Genomic DNA, 22991 nt, shown 5'->3' with positions numbered 1-22991 from the left:
TGCAGTTAGTAACAGTTAGCAGGGGAGATGAATGTATTAAATCTACAGTAGTGGAAAATTATTTGTATTGTGGTAGCACTTAGAGTCTCCAGTCCTGCTTTACTGGGGCAATTAGGTCTTAGCCCAATCCTTTTCCTTTTCTTTTCTTTTTCCAAAGAAAGGGTGCAAGCATAAGAAAAGAAAAGAATATGCATTCTACTTCAGTAACAGATGTAATGCTGTCACTATTTGTCCTGCTGCCAAATTTCCAGTCTTATAGGAGCTCTGCAGGCCAGATGGCATGGCTCTGAGTGCTGGATGCTGCTTATAATCCATATCTTTGACACCCCTGCATTAGGGGCTTGGTCTAAGGGCACTCAGCACTTTGTATGATTAGGCCATATGAAACTGTGGGACAACCAGTTTTATGATCAGAGCATTTAATTACAGCACTTGCAGAAAACTGTGTAAAGGTTAGTAACAGTAAACACAATGTCAAATAGACTTACATATAAAATCATTTAAAATTTGGTATTCGGCAATGCATATTTTAACTATCCTACAGGCAAAGGAAAGAGGATGACAGAAGACATTGCTGAGGCAAGGAGAGCATTAATATTTGAGATTTCTCATCGGAAAAGCACAGTTCACTAGTCTTCTCACATGTGGAGTTCCTTTCAGTTTTTATGACGTTCCTAAATATATCCTTATAATTTTAACTTAGTTTGAACTAAGCATTTTATGATTGAAAATATGTATAGTTAAAACAGTGCAGATGCCTTTTGTTTCCATATGGTTAGGCAATGCAAAGCCCACTCTAGTCGATAGGAATTTTTTCATTGACTACAAAAGGGCTTTGGATAAGGAGCAGAATCACTACAATTTTTGTGCTGACAGCAAAAAAAACAACTTTTCTATAATGACAGATTTCTGTTAATGATATAAAACGTCTGGTTTTGTTAGTTTTCTTTAATGGCAATATAAAAAGATAATTACTCATGGATTTTTAACTTTCTTTGCTTATGAAAAAATTATGTTTGCACTTTGTAATCCACAGGGAAATAACTACTGTATGCAGTCTTCTCTCTGCCTCTTGGTTTAATGTTGATGTGATAGCCTATCATTTAGTCTCTTATATATTATGATTGTCTCTAGCTTACACTTCAGTATTTCTATACTTGATTATTGTCAGCATTAGCTTCCAAAATTTGCCATTTTAAAAAATTACCAGAGTCAGAGTGTGATTGCATTCTAACAGTCATCATCAAGCAAGTCTGGCAAGATGAGTGTTTTGCCTTATGTCACTGCCAGGACATTTTCAGACAAAAAACAGCTGTTGTTTTTGTGAGACCTACCAAAACTTACTACTGCTACTACTACTATTTTTTCTTTGCTCTACTTATGGCCCAAATTTGGCCTGAAAAGGTTCAGCTGAATTAAATGGATATCCTATGAGAACATTCAGTACAGAATTTTGATTCAAATTGTATTTTTTATCTGAAACTCATTTTGTCCTTCTCTGCCTTAGTAGCTACTCTCCTTTTTGCATTTATAGTGATAGCAACTACTAGAATACTGCCATCAGGTTATTTAAGTACTATAATTATTCACATATCCTAACAATATATGATTATCACATTTACTTCCTTGTTGCAAAACTGATAGGTTGCCTTTTACATCAGTCTACCAGCTTGGGGCATATAAAAGCATATCTAAGCTGTCACTCAGGTGTCCTGTATACGTGTATATACTGTCTGTATGTGCTAAAAGTATAAAATAACTTTCTTGTCATAGTGATTTTTTATTTAAAATCCTGCAGTATCTGTCTGTAAGAAAGTGTCAGAACCTCTTAATGAAAAATTCAATTGTAAGTTGCTTACAGGTGAAATATTGAAGACACTTACCTAATCAGAGTTCTACTTCAGAAAAAAAGGATTTTAAATAAATACATTATTTTTTTAGTACAGATTTAAAATAACTGAAGATACCCAGGGAATCAAAAGTATACAGTTGATTTATTGTATCCTTTTTCTGTATCTATTTGGAATGTAAATGGCTCCGTGTATATTAAACCACAGTTTCCTGAGAATTTTCCATGGCAGACAGAAGATGTTAACTTCAAACAAAGATTACTGTTTTTCCAAAGACGACTGATGATGTGAAGAATGTTGCATTCAGGTGTAAAAACTGTCTGCAGGACTGATTCTTCAAGACTCAGTCTCATTACTTCAAAAATTAATCATTTGAACTTGGAACTTAGCGGTATTTAGGACTGGTTTTCACTAGAGTTTATACCCTCCTTAACTACATTTTATAAACAGAGTTAAAATGGTTATTCTTTTACTATGGTTGTGTCTGTAGTACATCACCACACATTGCTTTTATCATGTTAAAAGCGTGTTTTTCTCTAGCCTCATTTTCAGAAGTGATTGAACCAAATTCCAAAAATGTTCCGCCTAAGGCAGGCCCTTAGAAAATGTCAGTTATAGCTTGGCAAAGTTAGCTATGAGCAACTGAAAACAGAGTTGTCTGATAGGGTCATCAAACCTAAAAAATGTGTGGTGTTTCCAGTCCCTTTTTTTAGTAACCTTTTTTATACCAGTATAATTATGACCATACAGAGGAGCTATGCTACTTAATTATATCAGTATGAAGTCACACCTCTAACCAGAATAGTTCAATAGTTTAAACAAAGTGTGCGTGTGTGTGTGTGTATATTTGTATACAGGCATCAGCTGCAGACATAACAGCTAATTCTGTTTTAACACAAGCTGCATATTTCAGTTTGTGATTTAAGCATGACTTGTATTGTATTACATTAATTTCAATTATTTGCTGTCTTCAGTTGGTTTGGCTTAGTAGAAATACCATTGTTGCTTGAGAGTTTGAATCATTTACATTTTTGTTCACATGTTTAAGCCAAGGATTTAACAAAAGTGTGTTAAAATAGGTTGGTGCTCAGAATTGAAACTTGTAGATTTGTTAGGAAAATAGATTTAGTCTTTTTAGCTGGAAGTGTTTTTAGGAAGAAAAAGTTTACATTGGATATGTACTATTTTTATATTTTTTTTTAATATTTTTTGAAGAATTTCCTACAGATTTGAAAAAATATTGTTAGAATGTGGGAAGGCATGAAACTGGCCTAAATTTATGCAACCAAAATACTGAGAGAGACACTTTTTTAAAGAACTCCATTGAGGTTTCATGTGATGTAGCTAATAGAAAAATAGATTAAACTTTTATATCCCTGTCTTCCTTTAAGTTGTATGAATGTAGGTAAATTCATAGCAATAATGGATGCATATAACCCATAGGAATGGCAGTTATGTATGATAGTATGTTTCTATATCCATTCCTTGTTTCTCTATACTAAATTCTCTACAGTGGATAGTCCTGGGCAGTGTTTGAAAGGAGGCTAAATACACCTTGCCCTGACAAAGTAAGAGGCTGCTTTCAGCCATGCAACAAGAGACAAGTCTTAAGATTTGCATTTGCTACATACTTGCGAGGGAAATTCATTGCTTTTTCAGCTGGTCCACAAAGGCAAAAAAAAAAGTGGGGAGTTTGAGGAGGGGGGTCATTTGGTGGGGAGGGGAATAGGAGAGAAACCTTCTAAACTACCTGAATAATGAGTAGGGATCCTGGTTTTCTCTGTTTAAAAATCACTGGATCTCTGATAACTCCTGCAGATTCTCTGATTAAACACCCCAAACGCCACGATTAAAATGAAATGCCACTATATATATATATATCTATATATGTATAGGTATCAAATGAACACAATGTTTTATTGATATATCTACAGTTGTAAATCAATTTGAGAGCCTACCAGTGCCTCAGTCACTATAATAAAATAAATTCTAAGTACCTATAAATTTTGATATCTTATTTTGGGCTTTTTATCATGGAAAATCAGACCTCCCCTATCTCCATACCTCACCAGGATGCAGGTCCAGGCCCCTCACTCCCCACCTACAGCCCCCCCACCCCAGCTGGTGCCCTTTGTTCCCCAACCACAATCCCCCCCATCCCTACTGGTACCCTTCACTCCCCACCCACATCCCCTGCCACCCCTCCCAGCCCTGCTGGAAGGAGCCCCGGCTGCCAGGCCTATAGAGCCGGGGCCTGGGTCTGCAGCCCCCTGCAGCAGCGCCCAAGTCCTGGCTGCCACAGCAGATCAGAGCCTGGAGCCCAGCCCCCACCCCCTCCCACAGGCAGTATGGCAGGAGTGCAGCCCATAAGGGGGCCTGTCCGCTGTGAGCTCGGGTCTCCCTGCCCTGCTGCCCTCTGCGGCCCAATGGGTGAAACCCAGCACAGCAGGGCAAAGTGGGGCTGAGCAGGGAAGCTCGATGCCACCACTTGGAGCCCCGCACAGCCTTGACAAGATTACTCCTGCCCACCTGGCAGCAGCAAAGGGCACAACTCAGCACCACCAGCCCCGCTGCTGCCAGGAGGCAGGGGTTGCCTCACTGTAGTAAAGCAGTGCTTGCAGCAGTGGCAACAAGCTTCCCCACCTGGCCCCTCTCTGCCCTGCTATGCCAGGTCCTGTCCACTGGGCTGCAAAGGCCCCGGGGGTAGGGCAGCAAGGCGGGGAGCCCCAAGCACACTGGGCAGCATGCACCTACCCTGTGCACAGATCTGGGGGGTTTGTGCCTCCCTACTCCCCTCAGCAGTGTGTGCAGTGGCAGGAAGCCAATCCCCCCCCCTGCCCACCCTGTGGATAAGCCTCCCAGGCCTGCGGCCCCGCATGTCAGCCCCAAACCCCACGCACCACCTGGCTGGGCAGCAGCCCCAGCCCTGCCCGACATCCTCACTTCCTATGGGGGCTTCAATCCCCACTCTCCCCCCCCCCGGACAACTTACCTGCAGGGAGCTGCTCTCCAGGTTGCCTGGTGGCCATGTGCATGTATGAGCGCACATATGCAAATGGTGCCCCCTGCCTGACCACCTTCCTTCCACTCCCCTTACCCTGTGCTGGCTGGAACTCTGCCAGCCTGCAGAGAGCTCTTTGCAAAGGTGGAAAATCCACATTTCTCCATTAAAATGAGTAATCCACCGTTTTCACAGTTAAAAAGGGAAATTAGGTGGGGGGAGTTGTTTATCCATGGGAAATGGAAAACCCAGATCCCTGATAATGAGGTATGTCTGGTTTGGGGGTGGGGGAGGGAGGGTTGTTTGTTTGGGGTTTTTTCCCCTGCTTATTTTATACATTGGAAATTAATTTTTGTCATTTCAGGGTTGGGGGGAGTATTTTGTTTTTTTTCCTAAGATATGTTATGGACCATTAGAGAACTAGAAGAGTTGTCACATCACAAATACCAATCAAATTACATTTATCTGAGCAGAGAAGTGAGTTTTCCTCAGTATATTGAAAACCATATTTGGAGGCTTGCTGTTGGCTTTTTTGCTTTTCATTACGGTTTGTTTAAATTTCATGCTTCTTTATAACCAATTGTAATAAATGAAATAACTATTAAAGATTCAGCATCCACTCCCCCCTCATTTACTGGCTAAGAAAGTTTGCAGTACACATGTACATCATAGCATGACTCAGAGTCATATTACAAAATCAAGGAAGGCTGCATTTTACATTCCTAATATTTCTAAAATGAAAAACAGCTGCTGTTGCTTTTGGGCATTTTTATTTTTTTAATAAAGGAGTATTTCTTTTGCCTCTCTAATATATCATATAATAATAAAAAGTACATAATAATTCTCATCTCTGCTCCACTCTCTTTGTAGGTCAGTTTTTTAAAGTGATAAAAATAGTACTAATTATACAAAATTGTCTCCCATCTGGAGAGTCCAGATGACTAAATTATCTACAGATAGACTGGGTCAATCTAACATCAGGCTGGGATGCAGAGACCAAATTCCTTGACATTATAAAAGACTGCTTCCTGGAGCAATTAGTCCTGGAACCTACTAGAGAAATGGCCATTCTTGACCTAGTCCTATAAGTAGTGCACAGAATTTGGTGCAAAAGGTAAGTGTTACTCTGCAATTGCTCTGCAGTAGTGACCACAATGCATTTAGGTTTGACATTCATGTAGGAGTGGAGACTAGAAGAAAATCTACTATGGTAGCCTTTAACTTTAAAAAGAGTGACTATATCAAAACCAGGAAGATAGTTAGACAGAAGATAAGTGGCCCCTAAAGAGGTGAAGAACTTGCAAATAGCATGGGAATTGCTAAGGACCATCATATTGAAGACACAGAGCAAATGCATACCTCAAATCAAAAGAAAACTGAAAAGTGGACCAAAAGAAAACCAGCATGGTTTAATGACAGAGCTGTAGAAGCAATACCAGCAAAAAAGGTTTCTTTCAAAAAGTGGAAGTCAAATCCTAAGGATAAAAATAAAAAACCCTATAATAAGACAAGCAGAGAAAGAATTTGAGGACAAACATTAAATGGTAACGATAAAAAATTATTGAAGTATATTAGATGCTAAAGACCTGCCAGGGCATTAGTTGGGCCTCTGGGATGATCAGAGTTTAAAAGGGGTGCTAAAGGATGACAGTCATTGCTGAGAAACTATGGGAGATGTTAGGGAGATTCCCTCACCAGATCCACTTCTCTCTAGGGACTAGTCAATGGAGCTGACCCAAATTGAGGTTTCAATAGATGATGTTGTGGAAAAAATTGATAAATGAAACAGTAGCAGATCACCAGGACCTGATGGCATTCACCCAAAAGGTCCTGAAGGAGCTCAGATCAGAAACTGCTAAACTGTAATATGTGACCTATCACTTAAAACAATATTAGAGGGTATCCTCAGTATTAGAGGGCTGGAAGGTTTCCACTATTACTCCCATATTTTAAAAAAATACTCTAGAGTGGACACGGGAAACTCGGGAGGTTCACAGGTCCATGAGCCTAACTTCTGTTCCTTGGAAAACTAGTAGAAACAATCATTTCAAAAACAGAATTTTTCAGTACATGGATGAACATGACTTGCTGGGGAGGAATCGACATGGCTTTGTTAAAGGGAAATCAACAACCTACTAGAGTTCTTTGAGTATATCATTAAGCAGGTGGAGTGGGGCAATCCCTTTGACACAGTGTATTTTAGACTTCCATAAAGCCTTTGACAAGGTCGCCCCATCAGAGGCTTTAACTGAGTTAAGTAGTCATGAGATTACAGGGAGTGTCCGTTTATGGATTAGAAATTGCCTCAAAGACAGAAAGCAGAGTGTAAACGGTCAGTTTTCAAGTTGGAAAGAAGGAAACAGCAGGGTCCCCCAGGGATCTGTGTTGGGACCAGTGCTGTTTAACATATTCATAAATGATCTGGAAAAGGGAGTAAGTAGCAAGGTAGCCAAGTTTTCAGAAGACAAAATTATTCAAAGTGGTAAATACCAAGATGGACTGTGAGGAAGTATCTGGCACAATTAGTAAAGGGGCAAAAAATGGCAGATGAAATTCAGTGTAGATAAATGTAAAGCGATACATATGGGCAAAAATAACCCAAACTATACCTACACTAGGATGGACTCTGCATTAGCTATTATCACACTGAAAAGAGATCTGGAAGTCATCATGGACAGTTCATTAAAACATCAGCTCAGTGCTCGGCACCCATCCAAAAAGGCAACCAAAATGTTAGAGATAATTAAGAGAATTGTAAACAAAACTGAAAGCATCATTATACTCTTTTATATATCCATGGTGCAGCTACACTTTGAATACTGTGCCCACTTCTGGTCTTCACATTTCAAAAAGGATATAAAAGAACTAGAGAAGGTACAAAGAAGGGCAACAAGGATGATTAGTGGTATGGAGGGGCTTCCATATGAGGAAAGACTGAAGAGGCTAGGCCTGTTCATCTTAGAAAAGAAACACTTGAAAGGGGGAGGTATGATAAGCATTTATAAAATGTTACATGGTGAAGAGAAAGTAAATGGGGATTTATTATTTACTCTCTCTCACAGTGCAAGAACTAGAGGTCACAAAATGAAACTAGTAGAATGTGGGTGCATCTACATGTTCATTAATGCACCTTAGATACTGCACATTTAGTTTAGTACTTCCTTAAGAAAGTACTAACTGAATGTGCAGTACCTAGAGTTATTGTGCAGTAGCGCTGGCAAACAGTTATTTAGTGATGCTTACTGTGCATTAGCCTCATAACACAGTGCAGTAGGCTATTAGCATGGTTTTTGTTGTGACATTACTGTGCAGTGTTATGAGGCTAATTCACAGTAAGCACCACATGTAGACACATCCTGTCAATTTAAAACTAACAAAAAGTAATTCTTTTTCACATAGCGTGTAAAGCAAGTGTGGAACTCATTGCCACTGGATGTTGTGGAAGCTGACAGTTTAGCCAGATTCAAAAAGGATTGGACAAATTCTTGGAGGAAGGGCGCATCAGAAGCTATTGAACATAGGAGATAGGGGTACAGCCTCAGATCAAAACTTCTTAGACCTTAAATGCTGGAGACTGCAGGTGAGAGAGGAACAGTGGAAAAAATGCTGGTCCTGCCCAGTTCACTCTCCTTTTCAGCATCCACTTTCTGCCGCTGTGTGGCACAAGATACTAGACAAGATGAGCTTATGGTCTGACCCAGTAAATGGCATTTATGTTCTTAGGTTCTTATTTGTTCTTAGGTTCAGTCCACATGATAAACGTATTATCCATGTGACACAGGTACAGCCCTGGGCAGCTTGTCCAGAGGCGCAGGGGGCTCCTGCTGCTGTGCACACCCCAGGGGAGGCATGGGGAGGCACATGCCCCCCAGATTTGTGTGCAGGGTGGAGGTGAGTTGCCTGCTGTGCACTGGGCTCTGCCTCGGGATCCATGCACGATGCCACGTGCCTTCTGCATGCTGGCTGCTCCGTGTCCCCTGCCTGCCCAGTGGCAGAAGGCACATGGCATCACGCGCAGCTCCCGAGGCAGTGGTAGCAGGGCACGGAGCCCAGTGCACAGCAGGCAGCCTGCCTCTGCCCTGCGCACAGATCTGGGGGGGGGGGCACGTGCCCCCCATGCCTCCGTTGGGAGTATGTGAAGTGGTGGGGAGCCACGCCCCCACTCCAGCGCCCCTAGACAAGCCTTCCGTGGCTCTGTCCCCCACATACCCCAGCCCTGGGGCCCCATTCACCTCAGCCCCTGCCCCTCTCTTGCTCCCTCCCTCACCATGGGGGCCTTGCTCTGCACCCCCATCTCTTTCCTCCCTCTCCACAGACATACTTGCTGGGCACTGTATGTATCTATGTCTGTCACTCCCAAACCACTGCCCCCTCAGCCTTGTTGCTGCCTCTCATTCCTGACCCGCAGTTCCCTGCATCCTGGCAAGGCATGCAGGGACCCCACCCCTTCTCTCAGCTCCAAACCCCACACACACACTCACAGCCCCCCACCAGATGTGGATACTGTGCTCTGTCAAGCAAGCTCACCCCTCCCACTAAAGACATCCCCAAAAGCATCTCTGGCCAGGTAAGTTTACACTGTCTTCTTTCTGATTTACAATTGTTTTATATGTAACTAATAAAACAATGTTTGATGATTACTAAAGGTTGTTTTAATATGTAGTCTGTTACCTATGTGTATGAAACATTTGCTGGTGGTACTTAAAGCTGTATCATTTTAAATTGGTGGTATGCAATCTGTCAGAATTTGGGAACCACTGATATAAAAAGTTATTGACATGGGAGATAAGTGCGCACAGTTTTTTGTGCAGTTAGGATGGAAAGGATTGCCGGGGGGCGGGGGTTCAGTTCATGGGTGAATATTGGCATGGAATCTACCACAAGTTCTTTATAGGAGTCAGTATGGGCCTTATTGATGTAGTCTTCACAGTTGAGAGTGATTGGGAGCGCTCCCAGCCGGGTCATGAGGCGCTATAGGGATTTGGGAGCGGGGCTTAAGGGTCCGGGGCCACAGGTGGTGTTTTCTTCGATCCTCCCAGTCTCAGGGTATGGGCTGAGGGAGAGGAGGATCCAGGTAGTTAACCAAAGACTTCAACGCTCGTATCATGGGGAAGGCTTTGGCTTCCATGACCACAGCCCGCTCTTTGGTGAGAAGCAGTGAACTGCTGGGAAGAGATGGCCTCCACCTCTCTCCCCTGGGGAGGAGGCTCTTCTCAGTCAGACTGGCTGACCTGCTCCACCAGGCTTTAAACTGAGCCCACTGGGGGACAGGGGGACTACCACCACAGCTGGCCCGCTGAGCAACCCTTGCAAAGCCAGCAGGCCAAGACACTTAAGGGAGCTCACCCCTGCCCCAGCCCTGGTACAATCTGTGGGCAAGGCAAGAGCCCCCAAGGGGACACTTGCCTGTCTGTACACAAATGCCAGGAGCTTGGGGAATAAGCAGGAGGAACTCGTCCTCCTGCTTAACACAAATAATTATGACGTCATAGAGATAATGGAGACCTGCTGGAACTCCACCCATGACTGGACCACGGGTATAGACAGCTATACCCTGTACAGGAGAGATCAAATAGATAAAAGGGGCAGGGGTGTAGCTCTCTATATTAAGGAAAGCTACACATCCCTGCAAGCTGATATTGGCAACCAGGGTGGACGACTGGAGACCCTCTGGGTTAAAATCCGTGGGGAACACGGCACAGGGATCACAACGGTGGAAGTCTACTACAGACCTCCCACCCAAATTCAAGAGCTTGACTAGGAGTTCACCCAGGAACTGGCTGAGGCTGCATGCTCCAGGACCATGGTTGTCATGGTTGACTTCAACTACCCAGACATCTCGTGGGAGGATCACTCAGCAAAATCCGAGCGGTCGCAAAGCTTCCTATCATGCCTGGATGACCTCTACCTGACTCAAGAAGTCTATGGGCCAACGAGAGGTAAAGTGCTGCTCGACCTGGTACTGGAAACTGGGGATGACCTAATCGGCAACCTAGTGATCGATGGGAAGCTGGGTGACAGCGACTACAAGCTGATCACCTTCACCATTTGCCATAAAGCTGGCAAGTCAGTCAGCAACACTGAAGTCCTTGACTTCAGGAAAGCTGACTTTGACAAGCTCAGGAGGCTTGTCAGTGAGACCCTAAGGGACCATGACCCCAGGGTGAGGGGAGTTCAGGAAGAGTGGTTGCTCCTCAAGGGAGTGATCCGCAATGCACAAGCTAATTCTATTCCATCTCAGAGGAAAGGCAGCAAGAGGGCACAGCAGCCCCCCTGGCTCTATAGGGACCTAGCAGACCTCCTGAGGCTAAAAAGTAAGGCCTACAAAGGATGGAGAACGGGATTCACCTCCAAGGAGGAATATTCTGCACTGGTCCAGTCCTGTAGGGAGCAAACCAGGAAAGCCAAGGCTGCAACTGAACTCTAGCTAACTTTGAGTATCAAGGACAATAAAAAGTCCTTTTTCAGATATGTGGGGAGCTGGAGGAAAAGCAAGGGCAAGATTGGACCCCTGCTAAACCAGATGGGACATCTGACAACTGATGCCCAGGAAAAAAACAACCTATTAAATGGGTTTGTGTCGGTCTTTCATCAGTCCCATGGGACACCCATGCCCACTATGGGACAGGGAGGTCCAGGTGAGAGAGATTCCCCTGCCCTCCATCAGTGCTGACCTTGTGAAGGAACACCTTGAGAGGCTGGATACCTTTAAGTCAGCTGGCCCTGACAATCTACACCCCAGGGTACTCAAGGAGCTGGTGAGCATCATAGCCCAGCCCCTGGCATGGATCTTTGAGAACTCCTGGTGCTCTGGTGTAGTACCCAAAGACTGGAAGAAGGCCAGCGTGGTGCCTATCTTCAAGAAAGGGAGGGAAGGGGATCCAGCAAACTACAAGCCCATCAGCCTGACCTGTATCCCAGGAAAGGTCTTAGAAAAGTTTATTAAAGAGGTCATCCTTAATGGACTGGCCGACACCAACATCCTGAGGGATAGCCAGCATGGGTTTGTTGTGGGTAGGTCTTGTTTGACCTTTCTCATTTCCTTTTACGACCAGGTGACCTATCAACTGGACAAGGGAAAAGAGATTGATGTCATATATCTTGACTTCAAAAAAGCCTTCCATATGGTATCCCATGATCACTTGGCAAAACTGGCAAACTGTGGCCTTGGGTCCACCATGATCCACTGGCTGGGAAATTGGCTCCATGGTCAGACCCAGAGTGTGGTGGTTGATGGAAGTCAATCTCCGTGGTGCCCTGTGGCCGGTGGAGTCCCGCAAGGCTCTGTCCTTGGACCCATATTGTTCAACATCTTCATTAATGATGTGGACATTGGAGTCAGAAGTGGACTGGCCAGTTTTGCTGATGACACCAAACTCTGGGGCAAAGCATCCACACCTGAAGACAGGAGGGTGATCCAGGCTGACTTGAACAGGCTCAGCAAATGTATGGATGAGAACCTGATGGTGTTTAACACCGAAAAACACAAGGTTCTCCACCTTGGGAGGAAAAATCTGCAGCATCCTTATAGGCTCAGCAGTGGCTATCACTCAGCGCTGGCTAGCACTACAGAAGAAAGAGACTTGGGGGTCATCAGGGACCACAAGATGAACATAAGCCTTCAATGTGATGCTGTGGCTAGTAAAGCAAGCAAAACACTGGCTTGCATCCATAGATGCTTCTCAAGCAAATTCCAGGACGTCATTCTCCCCTTGTACTTGGCCTTGGTGAGGCCGCAGCTGGAGTACTGCAGTCAGTTTTGGGCCCCACAATTCAAAAAGGATGTGGAGAAGCTTGAGAGAGTCCAGAGAAGAGCCACGTGCATGATCAGAGGTCAGGAAAACAGACTTTACGATGACAGGCTGAGAGCTATGGGGCTCTTTGGCCTGGAAAAGCGCAGGCTCAGGGATGATCTGATGACCACCTATAAGTTTATCAGGGGTGACCACCAGTATCTGGGGAAACGTTTGTTCACCAGTGCGCCCCAAGGGATGACGAGGTCAAACGGTTACAAAGTACTGCAAGACCGTTTCAGGCTGGACATAAGGAGGAATTTCTTTACTGTCCGAGCCCCAAGGTCTGGAATAGCCTCCTATCCGAGGTGGTTCAAGCACCTACATTGAACACCTTCAAGAGAAATTTGGATGCTTATCTTGCTATGACCCCAGCTGACTTCCTGCCCCCGCTCGGGCAGGGGGCTGGACTCAATGATCTTCCAAGGTCCCTTCCAGCCCTAATGTCTATAAAATCTATGAAATTTCCCTTACTGAAATGTAAAGGTAATATATAAAAATATATGTATAATGTGTAGACCAGACCCAGAGAATAATACTGCTGTAGTCTAGAAGGTGCCAAATAGATCTCCTCCAGTATAAATTGATGATTGTGGTCCCCATGCTGAGATACTTATAGTAGGATTTTAGAGTGCAAGAATGTCTCATATTTTCATCTCCTTTGTTACTAATATATATGGAAACCTTGACAGTCTTCAAGCATATGTGGCATATGTTAATCATTTCAGACCAAGAGCTCTGAATGTCTGTATTGCCTCTGTAGGCTCAGTGGTGGAAAATCTACTTTTCAGTGCCAAAGAGTTGTTAATCTGCATGTTTATTTCAGATACTTCATAGTTTTGGGTTGTTTTTTTGTTTTGGGTTTGGTTTTTTGTTTTTTATTTTTTGCTGAACTGAATTTCCATTTCCACTGTCTCTTTCAGAAAAATGCTTAAATATGCATAGCTAGGGGGAAAAATCTGTTTTCAATTGTGGGCAAAACCCAAGTGTAGTATGCCAGAAAAATCTTGTCTTATTTTCAATAGCATCTCCAGCATCTAAAATTGACCCTTCTATATGACTAGTAATAGTACTCAATACCCATTGGGTCATTTGTCCTCCTGTGACTCCCTGCTGGACCTTACCACCATAGCACTTCATGAGGATTAACTCATGTCTTCCCCTAGAGCTTTAGTTAAGGAGGCACTGATTTTTCCATGGTGGGCGGGTATGTGTATAGGTAAAATGTATGCTATTATCAGCCTGTACCTAAGGAAAGATATTTTTGGGTTTGTGTTTCTACCTTCGCCATATAATTGCCTAATAACATTTCAGATGTTAAATCCCCATAAATCCCTATGTTTATAATGTCATCACCATCCTGAGTTTCTAATAAGCTTTTCTCAATGTAATTTTAGTTTCAGGCCTTCTTTAACTGATATTTTTTGACTGAGCAGCCACATTTCTTGGTCTGTCACATGGTTTTATTCATGTAGAAGTCACTTCTGTCCCCTCCCCACCCACCTCTGCTCATATGTTTCTACTATCTGCTTCCACTGTGTTTTTGGTCATGGCATTTGGTGCAGGTTCAACTTTAGAGAATTGTGATGCATTCAGGATACAGCTAACTGCATGTTGTTTGAGAACTCCCTGTCCAGCCTGGCTTATAACACTGGAGGTTTAAAGGGGAATCATTTATTCTACCCTCATTCTCTTATTTATTTAAAAACTTGGGTGGCAACTGGAAGTGCGTTTTTTTCAAACAGTAGTAACCATACTAGTTTCAAGCCTCTCTTTTGGAGCTTGTTGAGGTTGGCTAATTCCCTTAATGTGTCATCCAACTTTTAGTTGAAAGCAACTGTCTGCTCTGGGTCTCAGTTCCCTGGCTTTCTTTATTCCCTTTTTATTGTGGGTTGGTTACCTTGTAGTAAATTTGACAAATCTGTTTTACAGTTTGTTACACCTTTTCCATCATGAAACTATGGGCTTCTATAGACGTGCAGCGAAGCTGTTCCAACATGCTGTAAATCCAGCGCATCAGAGCACAGAAATTAACATGCTCCAGCAGCCTCCAGAGTCATGTGTATCAGCATCCCCACACTGAAAAATGGCAGCGGGGTGCTTTAAACTAAACCTTATTCGATGAGCTTTAGTTCAAAGCACCCTGCTGCCATTTTTCAGTGTGGGGACACTAATTAAAGCATCCCCTCCCGCCTGCTGGAACATATCTATAAATGCCCATGCTTTTGAATCAGGTGTGAAATAATTAAGTAATTGTATTAATAATATATATTTATTTCTAAATTATTTCCCCTTAACAATAGAAATAATTTAAAGTCTCTGAAAGTTTACAGGATGTTCAGTTAATACCAGTTTTATAACCAAGGCCTTCTTTGTGTGTTTTGTCTTTGTATTTTTATAGCTATTCCCCATTATCTCATGCTCCTTTTTCTTCTTATTCCATTATATGTGCATCCTTTTTCTAATTACTTTCAGTATTTTTAATTCAAGCACTTTGCAGACTGTCATAGCTAGTATCCCTTCTAATTGCAGTTAAGTATTTTCTGTAAATTCTATGTTTTCATCTCAGTAAGGTCAAATCGGAAGAGTATAGCATCTACCTAGTCTCTAGTGGGAATTTGTCCACATCAAACACAAAAAAGCAACCCAGAATACCAATTAACATGATTGCAGGTTTTCCCATCAAAGGAAAAGAAGCTTGATGAGCAGGGGTGTTGTGGTCATGCTGAGTTTTCTTGCCCAAACTGTGTGGGGAAGTGGCACAAAGCCTGCTTTTACTATAGTTTTAGTACCTCACGTTTCATAATTCAACCCCCGCCCCCTCCACAAAAGGCCTACCACATTCACTTTCTTGAGGAAAAAATGTGGTAATGTAATGTTTCCAAAAAGTTCCAACAAAGGAGTGGAAAATGACATTCCTGCACTCTAAAATCTTATTGCAGGTATTTCAGCATAAGGAACATAATCACCAATCTGAAACTTAAGAACTATTTGGCAACTTGTAGGCCATATAGCTTTTAGGTCTGGCCTTTTAATTAGGTCTTTAATTCTTTAGGTCTGGCCTGCATCTTAAATATATAAAAGCTCTCTATCAGTATGAGGCAAGTTTTTATAAATTCATAGATTGTAAGGGGCTGAAAGGGACCTCACAAGATTATCAGGTCCATCACCCCTGTGCTAGGCAGGAAAGACAACTGTAACCATCCAGTCTCCTCTTTAAGATTTCCAGGGTAGGTGATTGGCACCACCTCTGGAGGGAGTTTATTCCACAGTCTGGACACTGTAATTGAAGTTTTTCCTAGTGTTAAGCCTGAAACGGTCTTCCAGGAATTTGTGGCCATTACTCATGGTTTTCCCCAAGGGGGCCCTGGTCAACACTTGTTTGCCAACCTTGTGATGTAGTCCCCTGACAAAGTCCCCTCTCAACCTTCTCTTTTTTAGGCTAAGGAGACCCAAATCCCTCAGCCTTTCCTCGTATGACTTGCCTTGCAAGTGTCTGATCATACGGGTGACTCTTCTCTGGCCTCTCTCAAGCTTTTCCATGTCTTTGTTGAAGTGCGGTACCCAGAACTGGATGCAGTACTCCAGCTGCAGTTTCACCAATGCTGAGTAAAGCGGGAGAATCACTTCCTTGGTTTTGCTTGAGATGCCTTGGTTGATGCATGCCAGAGTATTGTTTGCCCTGCTGGCTACAGCATCGCACTGACAGCTCATGTTCATACTATGGGCAAGCGGTGGCAGGGCATGGGGGAAGCGAGTGCCCCTGGATCAGGGCAGACCGGACCAGGACTGCACCGGGCTGTGCTCTGGGCAGGCTGCGGGGCCTATGGGGGGGCTACCGCCTGCCCATAGCCTCTGCTCCAGTGCCCACCCCACCACCTGCCCTGATCCAGGGGCACACGCCCTCTTCCCCATGCCCTCCTGCCACTTACCCAGCTGGGGCAGGGTGGGCACAGGATGGAGCTGTGGCTCGGCCGGGGGTGGGGGGGCGCTCCAGCTGCTGCACGTTGCTCGTCCGGAGGCAGTGCGGTGGTCCTGTCCTGCGTCCAGCCCACTCCAGCTGGGAGAGCAGCAGAAGGGCATAGCCCTCACTCCCAGGGCAGCCCCGGCCCTGCCTGCCCCACCCTGCACAAATCCGGGGGCACAGCGCCCCCCCCTCCCCCACCCCCCCCCTCTCTTGGATGAGCAGTGGGAGCTGCTAGATAAGCAACTTGCCTCAGCCCCTTCCTCACTGCAGGGGGCCTTGATCTGCTTCCCCACACCCCTTCCCTTCCACCGCAACAGACTTAACAGCTACATGCAGCTATATCTAGCATTGTAAAGGAACCAATCCCCATTTATAACATTGTTCCTATGGGAAAATTAGTTCCAAGTGAAGATGTTTCAACTTAAGATGCGGTTTTCAGGAACCATAGATTCATAGATGTTAGGGTCAGAAGGGACCTCAATAGATCATCGAGTCCGACCCCCTGCATAGGCAGGAAAGAGTGCTGGGTTTACATGACCCCAGCTAGATGCCTATCTAACCTCCTCTTGAAGACCCCCAGGGTAGGGGAGAGCACCACCTCCCTTGGGAGCCCATTCCAGATCTTGGCCACTCGAATTCTGAAGAAGTTCTTCCTAATGTCCAGTCTAAATCTGCTCTCTGCTAGCTTATGGCCATTATTTTTTGTAACCCCCCAGGGGCGCCTTGGTGAATAAAGCCTCACCAATTCCCTTCTGTGCCCCCATGATAAACTTATAGGCAGCCACAAGGTCGCCCCGCAACCTTCTCTTGTGGAGGCTGAAGAGGTCCGGGTGCCCTAGTCTCTCCTCGTAGGGCTTGGCCTGCAAGCCCTTAACCATACGAGTGGCCCTTCTCTGGACCCTCTCCAGGTTATCCACATCCCTCTTGAAGTGCGGTGCCCAGAATTGCATGCAGTACTCCAACTGCAGTCTGACCAGCGCCCGATAGAGGGGAAGTATCACCTCCTTGGTTCTGTTCATCATGCATCTGCTGATGCACGATAAAGTGCCATTAGCTTTTCTGATAACTTCATCACACTGCCAACTCATGTTCATCTTGGAGTCCATTAGGACTCCAAGATTCCTTTCCGCTTCCGTGCCTCCAAGCAGGTCATTTCCTAGGCAGTAGGTATGCTGGATATTTTTCCTCCCTAGGTGCAGCGCTTTGCATTTCTCCTTGTTGAATTGCATTCTGTTGTTTTCTGCCCATATGTCCAACCTGTCCCGGTCTGCTTGTAGTTGTTCCCTGCCCTCTGGTGTGTCCACTTCTCCCCACAGTTTTGTGTCATCCGCAAACTTGGACAGAGTACACTTCACTCCCTCGTCCAAGTTGCTGATGAAGACATTGAAGAGTATCGGTCCAAGGACTGAGCCCTGTGGGACCCCACTACCCACACCCTTCCAGGTCGATACCGACCCATCCACTACGACTCTCTGGGTATGACCCTCTAGCCAACTCGCCACCCACCGGACTGTGTAGTCATCCAAGTCACAGCCTCTTAACTTGTTCACCAGTATGGGGTGGGATACCATATCGAAGGCCTTCCTGAAGTCTAAGTAAATGACGTCAACCCCTACTCCTGCGTCCAGGTGTTTTGTAACCTGATCATAAAAAGAGACTAGATTAGTCAGGCATGATCTACCTGCTACGAACCCATGCTGGTTTCCCCTCAGCATAATTTTTCCTGCCGGGCTCTCGCAAATGTGAGCCTTGATAATTGTTTCAAAGACTTTGCCTAGGATGGAGGTGAGACTGACTGGCCTGAGACTGACTGAACCAGTTGTGTCGTAAATCTGAGGGCTGCCTGTACTGAGTATATATGCTGCTTTTAGCAGCAGTCAAAGATAGGCAATGTATTTAATGTGGTTTAATGTATGCAAATGTAAGACGAGGGGCTTTTTTCCCTCATGTTGATTTGGGGTGTAGAGGGGAACTTCATCTTATATTCAAGAAATGCAGCATTTATTTGATTTACTATGTTGAAAGGTGTCCATTGCTATAAGCCACCTTGAACCTATAAAGTTAATTTGAGTGCAATTATAAACATACCCAACATAGTTTGTAGTGGTATTGGAAGGATTCAGGACTACATATTTGGCATCTATTGATAAGAAAGTGTTTAGGGAGGCTACAGAGATGGGTGGGTGGCAAAGGTTGTCTGGAATTGCTGAGATTTGTTGGCAGGCAAGGTTCTTTGGGTAGATATGATGTCTTTTATTAGACCAACTGAGTAGTTGGGAAAAAGTTCTTTGCAAGCTTTCAAGCACAATTACCTTTCAGGAATAGAGATTTTCTGCTGTTCTGAGACTCCAAGGAATGAAAGAAGCTAAATGTGTGACAGGATGTCATTGAGAGTGTAACCAGGTGGAAATTAGGAAAACAAAAGGTAGAGCATGGAAGGGAGGGGGAAAAAACAAAGGGAAAAAAAAAAGCCAAAGGTAAGTAAGGAAGACTCTACTGTAGTAGTTGTTGGGCAGTGCAGAATGAATTAAGTAGCTGGAAGAGGAAAAAGGAAGGTTGGTTTGGGTAGAGTCTAAAGGGCAGGATTGGTGGGATCTGTGGTCTATTTGTGTTGAAGAGTATGGGATGTTTGGGGAGCTCAAGCTGGCTAAGAAGTGAGCCTGAGAAGTTAATCTGGGGTAACATTTAAGTGGTAGCACCAGGCCTTCATCCTGACAATCCGTTTGTTCACTTCTACCTTTGGATGCTCCCTGTCTGCCATGAGAAAGGCCATGCTTTGTTCTGTCTTCATCTAATGCCTAGCACAAACAGGTTCTGGTCTGCGAATGGCAGCTCCTAAGATGTGACAAAATAGCAACAAATAATTGTTTGGTCTAACTGCAAACACAATAGAGCTGCGGTGGGTACCTGAGGCAATAAAACTACTATCCGGTCTGCTGTGAGATAAGTCTGCTTGATTGAAGGATGGTGGATTGTACTACCAATCACATAAGTGGTGCCCCTGCATCTGCCAGCCTGGAGGCACTCGATGATATTTAAAACTTTACAATTTAACAAAGCATTTCTATATATCTAGTTAAATATTAGGTTTGTAATAATTAGTTTCCTGCCAGAAAATCAGGAAACCTGGATTTTATTGTTGCAAACCAGACTTTCTAGATTTCTAACTTCCAGGCACATCACATGGATAAAGTATATCTTCAATCTGTAAAATGTCTGCCTTTGAAAGAACTGCACACTTTTTGTATGAAAGGCCCTATATTAGTGCAAAGTGGCAATAGGAGTAGCATGGCCTCATGAAAATAAATATTTACAGTTCTAATGCCTGCATTGGTATCTTTTTTTTCAGGCTGTGGATTCACTTAACATTTTTTTTCCTTTTATATTTTTTTTGCAAGCATTTTATATACTGGAAACACTAAGTTTAATTTGTTTTTATTTGGCTTTTTTTCCCCTGTAAGTTTGGATATGCCAAACAAATAGAAAAATAGGAAGTTTTTAAGGATATGAATGTCACATTGTATATTTATGGTTACTGTCTACTAATGGAGATTGTTTGTGGGGTATTTTAATATAGGGGTGAAAAGTGACTATCCTATACTAACTGGCATATATAAGCTTAAATCCTTTCCATAAATACTTGAATTAAAGGACACCAGATGTTGAACAGAAGCTGTTGCTGCTTTCTGAACTTTATGGTATACGTTTTCAAAACCCACAGGAAGTGGCTGAGGGGAAAAGTATATTAATTATGTTCAAAAATATATTTTCCAGCTATAGAAAAACCTCCAAAGAAAATACCTTTTGATCTTCAGACATATGAACCCAGCTGTCGCACAGTTTGGTGGCAGCAGGCTCTATTGTCGCATGGGGACCAGGTTCAGTCTTTAAGCTCTCTAAGCCAACACATTCTGGGAGTGATCCAGCTTGAGGCCCTTGGAAATAGAATATGTACATCTCCTCTGGCCAGCGTTCAAGGCACTGTAGACAGTCTAGAGGAAAAACAGTTTTTTAGGTCTTCTCAACATGAGAAAACATTCCTGTAATATCAAGAAAGAAGGAAGGAGGCAAAATATAATCACTCCCAGAATATCGCCTCCTCAAACATTAAATATAATAATATTTTGGGGATGCTTACAAATACCTTTTGTAAACTGAATGGTCTTCAACTGTTTGGTTGAACTTGTCTTATTTAGTAATTTTTGCCTGGGTCTTGTAATAGTAATATGTCCGTTTTATGAAATGTTCAATACTATGTAATTCAGAGAGGCTCATCTCACTACAGCCACTAGTCTGGTGGTTACGGCACGTGGTTGGGATGTAGTGACTGCCCCGTTGAGACCATGGACTTGAGGCTGGGTCTCCTTCATGGGCTTGCCATAACTCCTGATCTATAGCATTAATCTCTGGCCCAACAGTTATTTAATTATTTATACAATGTGGATCAGCTTAAACAAGATACATAGTCAGTCTCTCTCCCCCCTTAATTTATCAAGGACCCATCTAGGACTCCCGCATCCTAGGTGTTTTAACACATGAATTATTGACTATTCTGCGGGGGGTTGGTTTCTTTCTTACCTACCTTCCCAATTTCTTCTCTGAGAAACTTTCCCAATGAAAGAAATAACTACCACCAACAACAAAGGAATTCATTGTAAAAATTTTAACCAGGTTTTATTTTCTTCATTAGGAACTTTCTTAAGAAATGTTGACCATTTTACTGAAAAAGTATACCCCTTCTAAAAATATGTTGTCTTCTAGCATATAAAAAGAGACATCACAAGGGAAGAAGGAATAAATAGCCTCTATAATAGTTTTTTCCCTGTTTAATGTTAATCTCTTCTCTTACTCCCATTATATCCATACTGCTGCCTGTCTCTGTCTTCACACACACATTTAGTCACCAGTCTCATTTTTTCTCATCGTTTTGTCCATATCAGCCTCTTCTTTGAATCTTTCTGCTGATTTTCCCTGCTCTACTGCATCAACTTTAAACTTCTATCCCATTTAAACCCTGTTTCTTCCCCCACCCCAATAATCTACTCTTTAAGCATCTTCACTCACCAACTTTACTCCCTAAGTTATGTCAATTTGATGCCTAATTCAAGCTGCTTTTCTCACAAACATTTCAATTCAAATCACCCACCCCCAGTGGAACGCCCCTTTCAGCTGGTCTGCAACTTTGCAACACCCTTAACGTTGAAATGTCTTCTGAAGACTACCTTACGTGATGATTATTCTGTTTATCCCAGCCTCCTCATTACCTATTTACTTAAGTACATTTTATATTGAAAACTCTGTATTAATAAAGTGTAGCCATTGGCTAATTTGAGTCTTCTTCATTATATAATGTATCCCTTTCCCTACCCCTTTGTCTTTTAGAACAGAAAAAGCTCTTGGGGACAAAGACTCATCTTACATTTGAAAAATGCTTAGCAAGTTGCGGCCCGTATTGGAAAGAATTCATAGCAGTTTCAAAGTTTAGCCAAAAAGGAAGATCAGCAGTATTATAATGTAAAATACTGAAAATAAAACTGGCATGGAGTATATAGTTTTTTCTTCCTTTTCTTGAACTTACTGTGGACCAGTAGCAAATGAGCTGGACTCATAGCAAATATGTAATGAGTGTAAACTTACAGTATACTGTGTCTGGATGATATTTAGCCAACATTCTTGAACATAAAAATCACAGTGTTATCTGTATTTATTATTTGTGTAATTGCAGAAGTGCATGTTTGTGATGCTTTTATAAATTATTCTCCAGTTAGATTCTTCCACATGCCTTGGAATGACCTGAGAGAGTAGTTTACAATAAAAGAGATGTACAAACCTGATAACATCCTTAATTTCTCTCTCCGTTTTTTTGATGGGCTGAGAGGTACAGAATTTCCCTAGTATGCCTTATGACATGAATCATACCAATCTACTCTACCACCATATATCCACATTTTTGTTTTGTTTTGTTTTATTTTCAGTAAATCTAATTAATTTCAACCGTTTTTTTTACAGCCCAACTGTACTGCAGTTGACCGAGCAATTGCTAGGCTAGCAGCACACCCACTCTTAAAGACAAAAATTGCTGATATTAAAGGTATGAAATAAACAGCTTAACCCTGTTCAAATGCGCATATAAATGTACTTGTTTGCTTACACATTATCTTGATTAATTTGCTTTTACTGTAGGTCCAAGCATAATATCTACATACAGATACGTGCAATGTTTTCCACCTGTGTTATCAGACCCAATCCAGTTAGCTAAGATTACATCAGCCCTTTATTCTTTCCTAGCTACTCAGTAGTTTCTAAAACTGTCAATGGCATAGTCACTAGCAGAACTGCAATTATAATTCGTAAAATCCATAAGTTTCTTCTGCATTAAC

The 22991-nt window shown here is 43.1% G+C and overlaps 1 protein-coding gene across 2 annotated transcripts in view; it reads left to right on the top strand.

Moving 5' to 3' along the window:
* The window catches only part of SRFBP1 (serum response factor binding protein 1), a 158155-nt gene that overhangs the window by 127145 nt on the left and 8019 nt on the right, over positions 1-22991 (top strand). For both annotated transcript variants that reach the window (XM_019478200.2, XM_006270178.4), the window contains one exon: positions 22621-22702. In XM_019478200.2, the coding sequence (XP_019333745.1) occupies positions 22621-22702 (82 nt within the window). The remainder of the gene's footprint in view (positions 1-22620; positions 22703-22991) is intronic.

Source organism: Alligator mississippiensis, chromosome 3, assembly GCF_030867095.1.
Source record: "Alligator mississippiensis isolate rAllMis1 chromosome 3, rAllMis1, whole genome shotgun sequence".
NCBI lineage: Eukaryota > Metazoa > Chordata > Crocodylia > Alligatoridae > Alligator > Alligator mississippiensis.
Note: the sequence above shows the minus strand (reverse complement) of the source record. Positions and strands in the feature narration are given on the sequence as shown.